The sequence below is a fragment of the Colobus angolensis genome, unplaced genomic scaffold (assembly GCF_000951035.1).
Source record: "Colobus angolensis palliatus isolate OR3802 unplaced genomic scaffold, Cang.pa_1.0 Scaffold148, whole genome shotgun sequence".
NCBI classification, from domain to species: domain Eukaryota; kingdom Metazoa; phylum Chordata; class Mammalia; order Primates; family Cercopithecidae; genus Colobus; species Colobus angolensis.
The window spans coordinates 3320058-3339379 of NW_012114577.1; the positions used below are offsets into that span (position 1 = coordinate 3320058).

General features: G+C 39.7%; 1 protein-coding gene across 1 annotated transcript in view; it reads right to left on the bottom strand.

The window, feature by feature from the left end:
• ARID4B (AT rich interactive domain 4B (RBP1-like)) overlaps nt 1-19322 on the bottom strand; it is a 165344-nt gene that overhangs the window by 93138 nt on the left and 52884 nt on the right. Inside the window, exon 3 of the mRNA XM_011935756.1 lies at nt 2753-2863. Within this exon, the coding sequence (XP_011791146.1) occupies nt 2753-2863 (111 nt within the window). The remainder of the gene's footprint in view (nt 1-2752; nt 2864-19322) is intronic.

Sequence of the window (19322 nt, forward strand, 5' to 3'; positions counted from 1 at the left end):
CGTATTATATCATTTTGTGAAGGCCTACCTTAATAATAAACAGTAGCAGCAAACACTTACTGAGATCTGAGCATCAGTCTCTAGTACCAAACATTTAATCTCCACGACAACCCTATTAGGAAGGTATGATTGTTCCCATTTTGTTGATAAGAAAACTGAGAAACAGGCCAGGTGTGGTGGCTCATCCCTGTAATCCCAGCACTTTGGGAGGCTGAGGCAGGTGGATCACCTGAGATCAGGAGATGGGACCAGCCTGGCTAATATGGTGAATCCCCGTATCTACTAAAAATACAAAAATTAGCCAGGCATGGTGGCACACGCCTGTTAATCCCAGCTACTCTGGAGGCTGACGCAGGAGAATCGCTTGAACCAGGAAGGTGGAGGTTGCAGTGAGCCTAGACTGCGTCACTGCACTCCAGCCTGGGGGACAGAGCGAGACTCCATCTCAAAAACAAAACAAACAACAACAACAACCAAAAAAAACCAGAAAGTGTAAGTACCTGGTCCAAGATCACCAAACCAGACATGGTGGAGCTATATTTAAAGTCTAGTTCCAGAACTTTACTGTACTCTACATCATTACAGAAATCAGAGAATGGGAAGCCAGATGTGAAAAGATTAAGTTAAAATAATGAGTCCAAATTTAAATATTTAATTAGTTGGCAAAAAACATGACAGCTTCCACTACTCAGTATAGAAAACAGTTGTTTTCCCTATAAGGTTAAGAGTTTTTTATAGGGATTGAATCATTAACAGGGTCTTTATCAGGTTTATGTGATAATTATTTTAGGTAACAGGCAGGCTCACTCACAAACCAGCTACGAAAGGAGATGCCTTATACGCACAGCATCCCAGACATTTCTGTGTCATACAAAAGCACTATCACACTTTATTTAAATCACGTGTTTAGGTATCTGTGCCCTTCACTTAAACAATAAGCTACTTACAGATGGGGACTAGGTCTTAACACTAGAGTTTCACCTTTAGCTAGAGCTTAGCACATAGTAAATGTTCAATAAATGAAAACAGGTAGTAAAAACATATCAACAAATTTGTTAAAAATATATTAACTTTGAAGCATAAACAAATTAAACATGTTAAGAAATGTATCCCAATATCTACTGACAAAATCACTGAATTAAGAACAATTTCTTTTTCCTTGTGTATGTGTTTTAATGGACATCACCTCTACAGAAACAAATTTTTAGGGCAGCCAAAAAAATTAAAAATAAGCTTTAGATATTCATTACTTATAAGGCACAAGGTACTCTGTGCTATCAATAGAGGCAGTAGAATCCAGTAAGAGTTTTGTTTCTTTCCCTTACAGCAAGAAACGGCAGGACTGATACATGTCATTTTCCTAGTTCATTCATTAGACAGGAAATGTGCAGCTAAGGATGCAAGTTGGGGCTTAAATTCAGCCTTTGCTTTGTGGGCCAAAGCATGGGTCCTGGAGTGACACAGCTCCTGTCCAAAAAGAGTATCTTTTCCAGCTGGCACAAACTTGCTATCTGCAAGCCAAGCACTGCTAAGGAGGCTTTCCACCAGGAGGGAGGGCTTTTGTCTACTTCACACAAAGGTGATACACGTGCTACCAGTGGTCCTGAAAAAGTACAAAAATTGGTAAAAGGCTTTCTCTTCATCTGCAGAATAGTACCGGCAAAAAACAGTGCTCGGGGAATACCAGTGTGTGAAGCCAGAACAGGAAATGCATAGCATAAAAGCACCAACCACCAAGCATGTGGAAACTGAAGGTAGGGTGGGGCCAAGACTAGCCCTCTACTGGTTTATAGCTAATTTAAAGGCCTTATCACAATGGTTCCTAACCAGGAGTGCAAATTAGAATCACCCAGGTAGCTTTTTCAACACATCCACACATAAGGAATATAGGCACAGTAAAAGCTCCAGAAGAGACTGATACCCTACATAGAAGTACAACACCTCTACAGTCTATGTAATTGGTGAAATAAAAACCAACGGTTTAAAAAGTATCTGCTAATCTAGATTATAAATTCCTTGAGGACAGATCAGGTCAGTTTCATCCTAATATCCCCATCCTCCTTCCCACCTAAAAGTTCCCTGCAAAAGGTTTGTCACTCAATAAATTATTGACAAATGAATAAATGTCTATATACAAGTTCACTTGTCTGGCATTTTTCAAGGCTGATAATTTATTAAAATGGAAGCAATTACATTCCTTTTTCTACATTAAGACAAAACTCAAGTACTTTAGAAAGATGTTTCAAAAAAGGCAGAGCATAAGGAGTCAACAACTAGATGTACCTTATTTCACTGTTATCTAGGGCACCATCAATTACAAGTCACATTCCAATTTTATGGCTGAAATGGGGGGTGGGGAATGCCTTAAAACTGATGAACTATGGTAGTTCCAATTCTGCCATGAATTTGGCATAATGGCCTTGGAGAAATCACTAACCCTCTCTGAGCCTCATTTTTCTTGTAATAAAATGAAACAAACTAGATGACTTCTAAGTTCTTTTCCAGCTCTACAACACTATACAAACAATAAGATGTCTATAGTGAAACGGCATTCAAAATACCAACTGTGATAATCTAATTTCATTCCAATTATAACACTTTTAAAATAACAAAAAAATGCTTTGTTTTGAGGTACTTTTACAACCTTCACTCCTAGAAACTTATTTTGCAGAAAAATAATTCTTAAATACACTCACCAAGTTTAAATATCAAATGCTGAACATATAATTTATAAAATCTATAAATACTGTACCTTGACTTTGACAAGTCTTTTTGCTGTCTTGATCTTGGCTTCACAAAAGGCTCCTCTGTATTTAGCACTCACATCAGTGCCCACTGTCAAATAGGGAGGCTCATCAAGGGCCTAAAAATGCAAAAAAATATAATTAGATTTAAACTCTCTAATTTTTTCTCACAATCAGACCTCAGAATAGTGAGCCTAATCTTGTTAAGCTATAGCAGTTATAAATGTGAAATGTATGTTAACAAGACCAATCTAGAAAATACTATAAATTAAAAAACAAGTAAAATGTTTATCATAAAGACTATTTAAATGTACATCATATAAAATATAAAGGTATCTTATTTCCATTAAATACATATAGTCCATGATATAAATTAGCTCACTCACAAGTATACCCCTCCAGTCACTCAATTCATTCAAATATTTATTTATTCTATGACGACTTAAAGAAAAGGGAGGCTGGGCGTGGTGGCTCAAGCCTGTAATCCCAGCACTTTGGGAGGCCGAGATGGGCGGATCACAAGGTCAGGAGATCGAGACCATCCTGGCTAACACGGTGAAACCCCGTCTCTACTAAAAAAAATACAAAAAACTAGCCCCGGGAGGCGGAGCTTGCAGTGAGCTGAGATCCGGCCACTGCACTCCAGCCTGGGAGACAGAGCGAGACTGCGTCTCAAAAAAAAAAAAAAGAAAAGGGTCCATTGGCCAAAAGGACGACCTTTAGAACTCAAATTCGGGGGGGGGGGGGACGACACCAAACTCTTCTAATATTTAGGCTCTATCTTAGCAGTCACCCAAATTCAGAATACCTCTGTTATATCTCTATCTAGAAAAGTCTAAGGTAGTATAGTGTAGTGTCTCGTACGGTGGCTTCTGCCTATGATCACAGAACTTTGGAAGGCCGAGGCTGGAGGGTCACTTGAGTCTAGGAGTTTGAGACCACCCCAAGCAACATAGGGAGAACTTGTATCTACAAAATAAAAAAATAAAAATTAGCTGGCTGTGGCGCCATGCGCCTATACTCCTAGCTACTTCGGAGACTGAAGTGGGAGGACTGCTTGAGCCCAAGAGGTTGAGACTGGAGTGAACTATGATCGTGCCACTGAACTCTAGCCTGGGCCACAGAGTGAGACCCTGTCTCCAAAAAGCAAACAAAAAATAATGTAGTATAGCATATAAGGGAGAAAAATAAGTGTATTTAAACTACTAGTGAAAACTATACAAAGAAATTCAATCTGGAAAGTCTCAAAACTTTGAAACCAAAATATCTCAAATGCTTTAATAGGAGGGGTTCGCTGGATATTTAGTCTTCTACCTTAATATTTATGTTTCTTCAGTTGTGATTTAGTTTTTAATAGCTGCTCTCACATTTTACAATCAGGTACATTTCTACATCTGTATTTCTAAGGAGCTCTTCTGCTTATATTAATTCCACAGCCAAAGGAAAATCATGTAAGTAGCTTTTTCCAAAGTGCTTTATAAGAAGTATTAACATCCCAGAACATTCCACCAAAAGGAAAGGAGGCAGAAGTTGGGGGAAATTCAGCATATTGATTGAATTACTTCTCTGCCTCAACTTTGGAGATTCATAAATGTAAACTAAAAGATCTGAGAAACCCTCTAATAGAGAAATTGATTACATTTTAACATTTCCCAACCTACTTGTCCAAAGAACTCTTTCTTTTCTCTTGACATCTATTAACATCCTACAGAAATTCCATAGACTATAAAGTGAGAAATGCTGTTATGAGTAATAATTAAAGAATCAATTTCATTTAGATTTTAAAATAGATGCTCCCCTAAAGGTTGTGGCTATCATGCAGAGTCATCTCTCTCCCAAAGAAAGGGAACGATAGTCTAGCACTGTAACAGAAGCGCCCACAATTGCATCAGGCCTCCACAGCGGCCGCCCAGCTCACAGCCCATGTATTTCATAAAAAGGAAACTCAAAACATGCCAGTTATGCAATTTTTAAAATCAACTTAGGAAAATGCCTATTCATCAGTTCATTTATACCATAATAGGAATATACCCTCACAGAAAGATAATCATTTCTGTACTAATACTTTTTAATTGTTTTATATTGTTAACTACGACTTAGTAACTTTACATTGCTGTTGTACCTACTGAATAACTGCATTTCTACTTTACCTACCTGTCTTAGGTCTCTTAAAATATCATTTTCCCTGGCCAAAATTATGGTTACATTCCAGGCATACTAGTGGCTTTATTTTAGCAAGAATATGAAAAGAGACTCACAGCACTTTGCTCCAAAATCATAAAAATGGCCACACACTGGGGCTCACACCTGTAACCCCAGCAATCTGGGAGGCCGAAGCAGGAGGACTGCTTGAGCCCAGGAGTTCGAGATCAGCCCAAGCAACATAGCAAGATCCTATCTCAATTATTTTAAAAAAAAAAACCTTTTATTATAAGGATGGGAAGATTATGTACAGCCCAAGTGATGATGGATGTGTTTGTTAATGTAACTGGTAATCATAAAACATGTACCAATTCATCATGTTGCACATACTGAATATGTTCAAGCTTTACTTGTCAATTAAATATTTTTTAAAATGTTTTAAAGAGAGAAAAAAAATTTAAGGAAATTTCAATTCACTCTGCGGTTCAATTGGTACTGGGTATTACTGCTACAAAAACCCAAATGATGGGGCAGTCTTCATGACCACAGGCTCATAACTTTCCACAATTTGCAACCTCCTCTGTTAACGCATTCTGCCATACTAGTCAGTAAAATTTTATTTTGAGAGACAAACAATATAGTTAAAAATAAAATTGATGAGGAAACTGAAATTATGAAACATAGAAGAGAACAATAAATCAACTAAAAGTTGCACATTTGTACCTACTGAGGAACATATAAATATTTAGGAATTGATACACTTTAAAATTTTTAATAGATAATTCTGAACAAAAACAGGGTATAGAACAGTAACATCTTCAGACTATTAGTATTCAGAAACCCATTTGTGTATTCTTTTCATTAACATTCACAGAGACTAGCAACATTTCAACTACAGCAAACTGTAGATTTGCTTACTGGGCAAATTTATTAAAGCTGAATTTGAGAAAGGGGATTTCTGCCCCGCAAATTAAGCCCATTGCACATCTTCAACAATATAAAAATCCATGTTGACAGGAGAAGGGTATTAATTACTTCAAATTATTGTAGGGCAAATTATTCTTTTGAAGGGTCATATTTTCTTTCCTTCATGCTAGAACACATGAAAAGGAATTACAAGGTATATAAAGAAAATGCCTTTAGAAAGACTTGCAGAGGGAGGGCTGGGCGCAGGGCTCACGCCTGTAATCCCACCACTTTGGGAGGCCAAAGCGGGCGAATCACGAGGTCAGGAGATCGAGACCATCCTGGCTAACACGGTGAAACCCCATCTCTATTTAAAAAAAAAAAAAAAAAATTAGCCGGGCATGGTGGCAGATACCTGTAGTCAGCTACTCAGTAGGCTAAGGCAGGAGAATGGCGTGAACCTGAGAGGCAGAGCTTGCAGTGAACTGAGATCGTGCCACTGCGCTCCAGCCTGGGTGACAGAGCGAGACTCCGTCTCAAAAAAAAAAAAAAAAAAGAAAGACAGACTTGTGGGAAAAAAAAGACAGACTTGCGGAAGGAAATCAAAGTCTGTTAAAAGCTGCTAAAACTGAAACACATTATGAGAGCGGTGTTAATTTGTTATAGAGAGCACAGAAAAAGCCATGATCTGTGTTCTGATCTTACTGCTGCCATCTCTATTTATTATACATCATCTCAGGTAAGTTACTTTTCTGTTCCTAAATTCTCATTTAGCACAATAATTTGAATCTTACACATAACTGTTTAGCAAGCCTATTATCAAAGCATTGACATTACAAAGGTGGACAGAATGGGAAGCTTTGAGACATATATAATCATCTAGAATCAAACTATCAAACTATTTTTAAATATCAACCAAAATATGAATGAGATTTTACACAGAAACCCAAATCAAATCCATAACTGAGGTGGTCAGATTTGAGTATGTAATTTTAGGTGGGCATAAGGTATCACTCTATCATCAGTTTAACATGAGGTAATGGAGCAGACTGATTAACAGCACAGGCTTTCAAAGCAGAGAGGCAAGGTCTTAATCCAAGTTCTACTCCTTACACCAACTAGATGAGTTTTTGTAGGCTACTGAACCTCTCTAAGCTTCAGGTGCCACATCAAAAAAACAGAGTCAATATTAGAAAGCACTCCATTGTGATGTCTGAGGTAGTCAGCAAGGAAGTTCTAATATTATGAAACACTTCATGTGGACAAACAAGTCATTTTATCATAGAAATTCAGATTTGGTTCCCTTCCTTATTTCTTAATATTCAAGGGGCAAAACCACATTTTGGCTGGGCAAGGTGGCTCATGCCTGTAATCCCAGCACTTTGGGGGGCCAAGGAGGGTGGATTACCTGAAAGTCAGGAGTTCGAGACCAGCCTGGCCAACATGGTGAAACCCCATCTCTACTTAAAATATAAAAATTTAGCCAGGTGTGGTGGCAGGTGCCTGTAATCCCAGCTACACGGGAGGCTGAAGTAGGAGAATTGCTTGATCTCAGGAGGCGGAGGTTGCAGTGAGCCGAGATCGTACCATTGCACTACAACCTGGGTGACAAGAGGGAAACTTCATCTCAAAAATAAATAAATAAATAAATAAATAATAAAAATAAAAAACATTTTAGGCTGGGCACGGTGGCTCATGCCTATAATCCCAGCACTTTGGGAGGCTGAGGCAGGTGGATCACGAGGTCAGGCATTCGAGACCAGCCTAACCAACATGGTGAAACTCCATCTCTACTAAAAATACAAAACATTAGCTGGGTGTGGTGGCGGGCACCCGTAATCCCAGCTACTCGGAAGGCTGAAGCAGGAGAATCACTTGAACCTGGGAGGTGAAGATTGCAGTGAGCCAAGATTGTGCCACTGTACTCCAGCCCGGGCGACAGGGTGAGACTCCGTCTCAGAAAAAAAAAAAAAAAAAAGTCAGTATAATACAGTAATTAAGAGTACAGGTTCCCAAGCCAAGCACAGTGGCTCACGCCTGTAACCCCAGCACTTTGGGAGGCCTAAGAGGGAGGACTGCTTGAGCCCAGGAGTTCAAAACCAGACTGGGCAACATGGCAAAACCCTGTTTTTACTAAAAATACAAAAATTAGCCAAGCATGGTGGCACCTGCTGGTAGTCCTGGCTATGAGGGAGGCTACAGTGGGAGGACCACTTGAGCCCGAGAGGCTGAGGTTGCAGTGAGCAGAGATCACGCCACTGCACTCCAGCCTGTACGACATTGAGACCTTGTCTCAAAAAAAAAAAGAAAAGAAAAAAAAGGGTATACGTTCCTAAACTAGATGCCTAGGTTCAAATCTATCCCTTAGTAGTGAGGTGACCTTGGGCTAAGCCACTTAGCTTAAGGCCTCAGCATACAATAACAGTTCTGTCACAAGGATGAGGAGTAAGACGGTACACATAAAATGCTTAGAAGAGGGCCCAGCACACATTGCCAAATAAAGGCAATTATTTTTACTTTACAACCTGGGAGGCAATTGTTTAAAAAAAAAAAAAAAGTTTAGGTCTATATACAAATGGGTTAAATCATTAAAAAATTCCCATATAAATAGAGCAGATGCCAATGTAATTGTGTATACATGTGGGGGAAGAGGAGTTCCTTTAAAATATTTTCTCCCTCATTCAATCCAGACATGAAGTAATCATGCTGAATTCTAGGGGCAAGAGAATGAATCTTAAATCTTTGTGGGGATGCTCCATAACAAAGTGTATCACGACCCCTTAGTGTACAAAGACTGCACCAGTATTTTGAGGCTAATTTACTTTGGTTCAATTTAGAGACATACAAAGGATTATGTCGGCAGGTTAACTAAGATTCTTTTGACCAAGACCAACCCTGGTAAGTATGCATGTCTATCTATACGTAGCCAGAAAAAAAACAACTCTTGCCTTTTCTTTTTGCTCTGTTTCTCTAATTCTGATCAATAGTATGGATCATCTCAGAGGCTAAAATAAGATGTTTTTATGTAGCACCTCCATGCCAAAAAGGAAATTAAACTACTAAATTACCATTCCTTTCTTGAACAAACAGAACAGTTTTCTGGTTGTCAAGGCAACAGCTACCTCACAGTTTTCCAGCATTGCTTAAATAATTATTTTCCTAGCCAGTCTACGAAATGTCCTAACTGGCACCTAAAAACCACTGAATTCCATGGAAACACTAAAAAGCATAAGGCATTTTAAAATTAGCTATTAGTGGATAATAATCCTTCAAGATGCCAAAATGCCAAGGAAGCACAGAAGTGCACAAATGAATCAATAGTAATCTCTACTGTGTCTCTGGGCTGCAGAACATAAAATACATAAATTAAGTTTTAAAACGACAATAGTTAAATCAAATCTTCAAATGGCTGGCTAACACTGACACTGACTAGGAAATGTTCAATTATTCGAGATGTTTTTTAAAAAGCAAAACATGCTAGATGACATTTTATTGAGGTAGTTTCTTTTAAAAAGTAAGGGATTCAAATTGGTTACAGTGCCAATGTAGCCAAAAGAATCAGAAAACAAGAGTATTAAATTTGATCATAAAAACCATCAGTAGGCTGGGTGCAGTGGCTCACGCCTATAATCCCAGCACTTTGGGAGCCCAAGGTGTGTGGACTGTTTGAGCTCAGGAGTTCGAGACCAGCCTGGGTAACAGGGTGAAACCCCGTCTCTACCAGAAATACAAAAATTACAGGGGCATGCATGTATGGTCCCAACCACTAGGGAGGCTGAGGTGGGAGGATCGCTAGAGCTCAGGAAGTAGAGGCTGCAGTGAGCCATGACTGCAACACGGCACTCCAGTCGGGTTGACAGAGCAAGTCTGTCAAAAAACAAAACATTTATATACCAAAGGGTGTACCATTTAAAAAGCAAGCTTAAAATGCACAATTTGGTTGAGGGGAATATAAAAACAATGAATATATTGGGGAAATGAAGAAAACCATGGCCAGGCATGGTGGCTCACACCTGTAATCCCAGCACTTTGGGAGGCGACGTGGGCGGCTCACGAGGTCAAGAGATCGAGACCATCCTGGCTAAAACGGTGAAACCCATCTCTACTAAAAATACAAAACGTTAGCCAGGCATGGTGGCGGGCGCCTGTAGTCCCAGCTACTTGGGAGGCTGAGGTAGGAGAATGGTGTGAACCCGGGAGGCGGAGCTTGCAGTGAGCCGAGATCGCGCCACTGCACTCCAGCCTGGGTGACAAAGCAAGACTCCGTCTCAAAAATAAATAAATAAATAAATAAAAAGAAAACCATGCAATATAACTTTAAAATATTCTCTGGGGCCATTTCTTCTCTCCCTTTTCATGTGGCACTAAGGACATGGATTTGTTGTGAAGGGGTAAAGGTTGAAGAGGCACAAGGACAGAAGCTGAATATACAAGGCAGTGAAGAGGAGGCCTGGGGGAACCACATGGAGATACAGTCCTGTGGCTGAGGACATGGGTGAGAGCTGAATAGGGAGAGAGGAGATGAGCAGCAAGGCTGGAAGATCCAGTACCCGGACCAAATAAATGGACTAATCAAATAAGTAAGTACACTGAATATAGTAGGGGCCATGTTTTTCACTTCAAAGAAGTTAAAATGGAAGGAAGGGAGTGATCTCGGCTCACTGCAACCTCTGCCTCCCAGGTTCAAGCGATTATCCTGCCTCAGCCTCCCAAGTAGCTGGGATTACAGGCACTCTCCACCATGCCCAGCTAATTAGTAGAGACAGGATTTCGCCATGTTGGTCAGGCTGGTCTCGAACTCCTGACCTCATGATCCACCCCCGCCTTGGCCCATGTCTTGATTTCTAAATAACTCTCTCCAGTAAAAGGTATTAGGATCCTTAGAAAAATGATTGATTTCAAGGTTGGACAGAGAAAAGTACAAGAAGAATCTGCTAACACGGTGAAACCCCGTCTCTACTAAAAAAATACAAAAACTAGCCGGGCGAGGTGGCGGGCGCCTGTAGTCCCAGCTACTCCGGAGGATGAGGCAGGAGAATGGCGGGAACCCGGGAGGCGGAGCTTGCAGTGAGCTGAGATCCGGTCACTGCACTCCAGTCCGGGCGACAGAGCGAGACTCCGCCTCAAAAAAAAAAGAAAAAAAAAAGAAGAGTCTGAAACATCTTGTGTCAGAAAGTAAAGAAATGGTGCGACTAATGATAGGGACATTTCAAAGGGATACAGAAAGCATCTTGAAGGGGTTTTCTTCTTACTGGCCAAATGGGGGAAAGTTTGAGCATTAAAATAAATATTATTTGTTCTATTATCTCCTTAGGGATATATCAACTTAAGATCTGTGTATTCCACAGTAAATTAATTATATCTCACTTTAAAAAGTTGGTAACAAATTACAATTCATTCAGCAAAAATGAAATCCATGAATCCATATGGACAAGAATGAATGAATTAATGAATGTTTTAAAATGTAGAAAAGATAAAGTTTTTCCTTATACTAAACTGTTAACAACTGTAACAGAACAGATACAGAATCAGCGTTTGGCAACCATCATAAAGGTAGCTGATTCAGAGAGCTATCAAAAGATGCTAAGCTGGACAGGTGGTTTGATGAACAGAATATTCGCATCATCTTTGAATACTACTGAATTATTTTTAGTGTGTAACTGTGTGATGTTATGCACTGCAGTATCTAAAGAGCAACCTTTCTGTGGTATATCTGCCAAGAGTAATTGGAAATGAGAAAAAGGTAGACAGACCAAAAAGTTGAAGTTATTCTGTTCTATTTATTAGGAATTACACACTGGAGTACAATGGGTGACAGAACATCGTGTTTTAAGCTTGCTCTTAAAAAGTTTGAAGATGATAATGAGTACATATGTAGTTACACATACATGTATACAACACATATTATATGAGTGTGTGTATATATATAGATATCTATATACATATACAAATCTGTGTATGTATCTCTCTCTGTGTATACACACACAGAGAAAGACAAATTAGATACAGAGCAAACGACATCGAATGTTAACAACTGGTCAGTCTGGTGAAGGAGATTACATGAACTATTTATACAGCACATTTGGAATTATTTGAAAGTAAATTATTTTGTACAGTAATATATATTTATTGGGCTTTGCATATTTTTCTATTAATTATCTATTTATATTCTTTACCCATCTTTCCAAATTACTCGTTTTTGTTTTGTTTGTTTGTTTGTTTTGCTGGATTGTAAGAGTTACTGCATATTTTAAAACTCAACCGCAGCCAGGTGCAGTGCCTCACACCTGTAATCCCAGCATTTTGGGAGGCCGAGGCGGGCAGATCACAAGGTCAGGAGATCGAGACCATCTTGGCTAACACAGGGAAACCCTGTCTCTACTAAACATACAAAAATATTAGTCGGGCGTCGTGGCAGGTGCCTGTAGTCCCAGCCACTCAGGAGGCTGAGGCAGGAGAATGGCGTGAACCCAGGAGGCGGTGCTTGCAGTGAGCCGAGATCACGCCACTGCACTCCAGCCTGGGCGACAGAGAGAGACTCCATCTCAAAAAAACAAAACAAAAGAAAACAAAATCTCAACCACTTCCCAAAACACGAAAATCTTTGGATACTATCTATATTTCTTAATATTCTTCTTATAATTTTTTAAAGTTTATTTTTGGTTTTTTACATGGTCTTACTGTGTATCTTCTAAAAATTTAAGTTACTTTAGGAGACAAAACTACAAGTTACTTATAAGCAAATTTTAGATCCACATCTAGTAGCAAGAGGGATATCCGCATAGTCACAAATATTAACAGAAGAGTATCTGCATGTTCCTGGAAATTTAAGTAACTCCAAAGAAATATTCTAACTAGAATTTTCTGCCTCAGCAAACAGGTGAGAGAAATCGGGAGAAACATTATTAAAAGCCTACTATATTTAAGGCACTGTTCTAAGTATTAAAAAAGGAAAGGAGCTTTCTCATGTAACACAGCCAATCTACTTTGCCTTGAGAAGAGGTTGTCATCTTGCTAGTGAGATCACAATCATACTCAAATGCAAATGAATCTTCTTTGGAGTAACAGCACTCTCAGAACATAAACTTTCATGATATGGAAATTAGAGGAGCCTAGTGGAGGATTCAGGCAGTTCAAAATTCAGAATACAAAGAGAAATAGAAACTGCCATTGTTATGGCTTAATGTATCTGGGCATGTTGGTAACCACTACTGGTATGGATTAGAAGGCAGTAAGTACATTTTTTAATATAACAAGTCACTAGGGCCGGGCGCGGTGGCTCAAGCCTGTAATCCCAGCACTTTGAGAGGCTGAGAGGGCGGATCACGAGGTCAGGAGATCGAGACCATCCTGGCTAACACGGTGAAACCCCGTCTCTACTAAAAATACAAAAACTAGCCGGGCGAGGTGGCGGGCGCCTGTAGTCCCAGCTACTCCGGAGGCTGAGGCAGGAGAATGGCGTAAACCCGGGAGGCGGAGCTTGCAGTGAGCTGAGATCCAGCCACTGCACTCCAGTCCGGGTGACAGAGCGAGACTCCGTCTCAAAAAAAAAAAAAAAAAACAAGTCACTAAAGACAGCATCTGGAGAACATTTAAAAGAGTTTGATTTTTTAAAAAAATCCTTAAAATCCCTACTGGGCCAGGCCTGTAATCCCAGCACTTTGGGAGACCAAGGCAGGAGGATCACTTGAGCCCAGGAGTTTGAGATGAGCCTGGGCAACACAGTGAGACTTCATCTCTACAAATAATTTTGAAAAATAAGCCAGATGTGGTGGTGAACACTTATGGTCCCAGCTGCTAAGAAGGCTGAGGTGGGAGAACTGCTTGAGTCCAGGAGGTTGCGGCTGCAGTGACTCCATCATCGCACTCCAGCCTGGAGGACCAAGCTAAAAAAATAACAGGTGGGATGCCATGGCTCATGCCTGTAATCACAACACTTTGGGAGGCCAAGATGGGCGGATCACCTGAGGTCAGGAATTTGAGTCCAACCTGGCCAACATGGTGAAAGCCAGTCTCTACTAAAAATACAAAACTTAGCCAGGCATGGTGGTAGGCACCTGTAATCCCAGCTACTCGGGAGGCTGAGGCGGGAGAATCACTTGGACTTGGGAGGCGGAGATTGCAGTGAGCCGAGTTTGCACCACTGCACTCCAGCCTGGGCAACAAAAGTGAAACTCAGTCTCAAAAAATAAAATAAAATACATAATAATAATAATCCGGCGGGGCATGGTGACTCACACCTGTAATCCCAGCACTTTGGGAGGCCAAGGTGGGCAGATCACGTGAGGTAAGCAGTTTGAGACCAGCCTGGCCAACACAGTGAAACCCTGTCTCTAATAAAAATAAAAAAAGTAGCTGGCCGTGATGGCAGGCACCTGTAATGCCAGCTACTCGGGGGTTGAGTCATAAGAATCACTTAAACCCGCGAGGCAGAGATTGCAGTGAGCCGAGATCACGCCACTGCACTCCAGCCTGGGCAACAGAGCGAGACTCCGTCTCAAAATTAATTAATTAATTAATTAATTAATAATCCCCAAGTTTTTAATCGTGTTTTATATTCTCAAGAATATGATTTTGAAAGAAGCCATCAACAAGAAACATTAATCTTTAATCACCTGAAAATCTATCAATTACTTGTCTAGTGACCAAAAGAAACTGACCCACACAAAATATATTAAACACTAAGTCACAAAATTCTAGATTCAGAACACTACTGTAGTAAGCCCTTTGGTAAATGCTGCTAAATACTCATTGCTGTAACACTATATACTGACTTTCCTTTTTCCTAATATACCAACATTTTGTAAAAGTGACCATTTTATACCATATTTTAATGATTCCTATCTGTCCTCTAGACTGAGCTACTTAAGGTAGAAATAGTGTCTTATTCACCTTTGAATGCCCTGGTCCTAGAATAGCACCTACATATAGAAGAAATTCATGAGATAATTGTTAACACAAAAAGATTAGACATTAGTTAAGCCCTGCTAAATGAGATTCCTCTTAACTTGATTATTTGTATTTCAAAACTACCTCATATTGAGAAGCATCTTTGAGGCGAAAAAGCACGAGCTATGGAATCAATATCTGAGATCAAACTCCAGGTTCATAACTTACTAACTACATCATCCTTGGGAAAAGTTATTTAACTTATCTGAGCATAGCTTCACATCTGTAAAGTGTAGTTTATCATAGCAAGAAAATAAACATATGTTTACTTTTATATTATACATTTATTACATATTATAATTAAATATAAATTACATATTAAATACACACAATATCAATGTGACCTATTACACATAAAATCACATATAATAAGCCCTCAATATAAAAAAAAAGTCTGTGTTAATTTGTTATTATTACCATTCTTTTTAAAGAAGATTTTGTACTTAAGAATCAGATCATGCAGAAATTAGTGACGGAAGCAGTTCAAGAATAAGGTATGAGCAGCTAAGCAGCTAAGCTTATGAGTACAGGACTATAGAGAGGAATGACAGGGGCACTGGTAGCAAATATCCACAAACGGCAATTTTGTTTGGGAAGGCCAGGTGATTCTCCAGATACTTTAGAGAAATGTTTTCTGAAATCTCAAGTTCCTGGCAGTTATATTTACAGGCTGGAGTGCAGTGGCACAATCTTGGCTCACTGCAACCTCTGCCTCCCGGGTTCAAGTGATTCTCCTGCCTCAGCCTTCCAAGGAGCTGGGACTACAGGCGTGCACCACCCCACCTGGCTAATTTCATGTGTGTGTATTTTTAGTAGAGACAAGGTTTCACCATGTTGGCCAGGCTGGTCTCGAACTCCTGACCTCAGATGATCCACCCACCTTGGCCTCCCAAAGTGTTAGGATTACAGGCATGAGCCACTGCACTCAGCCTACATAGCTGTCCTTAAACTTAAAAAAAGTAAATTCTCTCTCCCTTACAGAGATGATGGTTTATTTTTATGTTACTGAAATTCGTGCTAACATAAAGCTACCATATTTCTTCTAATTTAAGTCATTAACTGTAAACCACACTTAACCACTAAGAGAGAAAAAAATCTGCCAATTAAACTACGATATACCATCAATTGACTGCTAAATGCATGCTGATTTCAGAAATGTTAAAATGTAGAAAATATATACCTTGTACCTGATAAAATATAGTCATATAGTAGCTAAGATTTATTCTTACAAAACTGTATAAAACCAAATCTGCAAACTAAATTCCACAAACCAACAAAATCAATGAAATTCAAGTAAGAACATTAATTCAATAGATGGATGATATTCTGCTACAACTACACACTCAAAACACAAACATGGCACACACTACTTTGGAATAACATGCTTTTAATGTTGAGCACAGTGTAATGAAACAATTCTCCCACCACTTTTCCCTATGTAAATTAGTACAAAACCTTTGCTGGAGAGATCAGTGTTGCCTCATGAGGTAGGAACATATCACTTACTGTGAACTCCATCTCCATTGTTTTATAATTAAACCTGCAACAAGTGAAGTAATACTACTCACTATGAACTCTGGCTGTAAAACATAAAAAGTAATTGCAGAAACTGAAATTATACTAGGTTGGTGCAAAACTGCGGTCTTTGCCATTAAAAGTAATTGCAGGCCAGGCGCAGAGGCTCACACCTGTAATCCTAGCACTTTGGGAGGCCAAGGCAGGTGGACTGCCTGAGCTCAGGAGTTCAAGACCACTCTGGGCAACGTGGTGAAACCCCATGTCTAGTAAAATACAACAACAACAAAAATTAGCTGGGTGTGGTGGTGGGCGCCTGCAGTCCCAGCTATGTGGGAGGCTGAGGCAGGGAGAATCACTTGAGCTGGGGAGGTGGAGGTTGCAGTGAGCTGAAATTACACCACTGCACTCTAGCCTGGGTGACACAGTGAGACTCCATCTCAAAAAATAAATAAATAAATAAAAATAAAAGTAATTGCAAAACCACAATTACTTCTGCACCAACCTAATAGTTCTTTGCTATCCAGGTGTACAAATGACCCAGAAAATGTTTACATTAAATCTCTTTAGCTCTCTGTATGAAATGAAATGGCAGAAACTCAAGATAAAACAATAATAAAGTATACACCTTTTGAATTCAGTCATTTGTGTGTATTACTTGATACAAATAATCAGTTTTAAAAATTTAATTTTTTATTCTATGCAGAGAACTTGCAAACTAGACCAAAGAGAATTTTGGAGAAGTCCAGTTTGGTATATACTCGTATAGAGGTAAAAGGATATAGAAGAATAAGGCCATAATTTGTGTAAAGAACATCTCAGCTCAGCTATGGCTGCGATCTGCAACCTATTATTAGCTGACTGATTTTTACTCCCTGATTCTCAGTTTCTCCATTTCTAAAAAGAGAGTAAATAATACCTTCTGCCTTAAAAACACTTTACATATAAATGTTAAGTCTGCTGCAGACTTATCTTTGAATTACGATAATCATGTTCTAAAGTAAATGCATACTAAAAACAGGCACAATGATAAGAGTAGGAAAATCCAACACCAGGCCTAATTTGTGTGTGTGTGTGTGTGTGTGTAGACTGCTCTACCTGTTCAATGACTATGCATACATGAGGGACCCAACAAATCATATTTTAACAAGTAAAATAAGGACAAACTATCTTACAGATGACCAAATTTTTACAATAAAGAAGCCCACACAGCTTTACAAAGACTAAGTCGCTAACATGACAAGTATCAATTACAAGTTATTTCTCTTAACAAAGAGATATGTTCTGGCAATATGCTTTGCCAACAAGTAATTCATTAGACTGGTAGCCACCTGATCCAAACTGGGCCAATCCGTTTTTCTCTCCTAGGAAGTTAAAGCCAGGTTAACCAATTAGCTGGTAGAGAAAGGATATGATGCAGCCTATGGTAGCCATTTTCTGGCATGCACAGGGAGAAGTAGAGAAAACCAGTCTGCTGAAAGGAAGTAAGAAATAAAACAGATGCAGAGGGGGAAAAAGTGCACATAAGAAACTGTGGGTTCTCTGAGTGACTGAGAGAATAGCTAGCCTTAGTTCCTGCTAGCTTTCCAACTGCCTCCTCAAGCCAAACTGGACTTCCCCTCTTTGGGTACCATGAGATGCTCTGTACCCTTATAATAGATTCTCTTTTCTGCTTTTCATCACCTGAAATGGGTTCTATTACCTATAACGAAAATAGCTTTAATTAAACCCATCAGATGCCTATTATCAAAATAGAAATAATATATAGTTACAATTCCACAAACATTAATTGAGCACCCACAATGTCCTGGGATATTCAGAACTTAGATCACATCTAGACAAGTATTAAACCAATTCCAGTTTAAATTTTTTTTTTTTTTTTTTTTTGAGACGGAGTCTCGCTCTGTCGCCCGGGCTGGAGTGCAGTGGCCAGATCTCAGCTCACTGCAAGCTCCGCCTCCCGGGTTCCCGCCATTCTCCTGCCTCAGCCTCCCGTGTAGCTGGGACTACAGGCGCCCACCACCTCACCCGGCTAGTTTTTTGTATTTTTTAGTAGAGACGGGGTTTCACCATGTTAGCCAGGATGGTCTCGATCTCCTGACCTCGTGATCCGCCCGTCTCGGCCTCCCAAAGTGCTGGGATTACAGGCTTGAGCCACCGCGCCCGGCCCAGTTTAAATTTTTAAAAGCGAAACTGTCAAAATATACAAAAATCCTGGGCTGGGCACAGTGGCTCATGCCTGTAATCCCAACACGCTGGGAGGCCAAGGTGGGAGAGGATTGCTTGAGCCCAGGAGTTCAAGACCAGCCGGAACAACATGACAAAACCTCATCTCTACAAAATACCAAAAACTCAGCCAGGCGTGGTAGCACACACCTGTGGCTCCTAGCTAGGGAGGAGGCTGAGGCAGATGGATCACTTGAGCTTGGGGAATGGAGGCTGCAGTAAGCTGTGATCACACCATTGCACTCCAGCCTAGGTGACAGAGAGAGACTTTCAAGAAAAAAACCTTAACCAGTAAGAAATAATGAAACGTGAACATACGAAGCAAAAAAAAAAAAAAACACAGGTTTTTTAAAAACACTATTCAAGGTCATCAGATCATTATAATAACATTAGTAGCATTAGCAAACTAACGCTAATTAGTAGCATTAGTAGCATTAGCAAACATTAGTAAGATATAACCTCTGGCTATCTATTTTTAAAAATCAGCTTTTAAGCCCTTACCAGATGGGTCTGGCCCTCCAATCTTATTAAAAATATATTTACACTTATTAAAAAACAAGAGTTTACATCTTCCATAGACCCTTACAATTCTACTCATATTTTTCAAAGTTATAAACTTCTTACCAAATAAAAAGAAAAAATAAAGCAAGAATACTAATTGTCATGGTGGTGCACACCTGTAGTCCTAGCTACTTGGGAGGCTGAGGCAGGAGGATTGCTTGAGCCCAGAAGTTCAAGGCTGCATTGAGCTATGATCACACCACTGCACTCCAGTCTGGGAGACACAGCAAGATCCTGTCTCTTTAAAAAAGGAAAGAAAAAAATTACAAGTTATTTCTC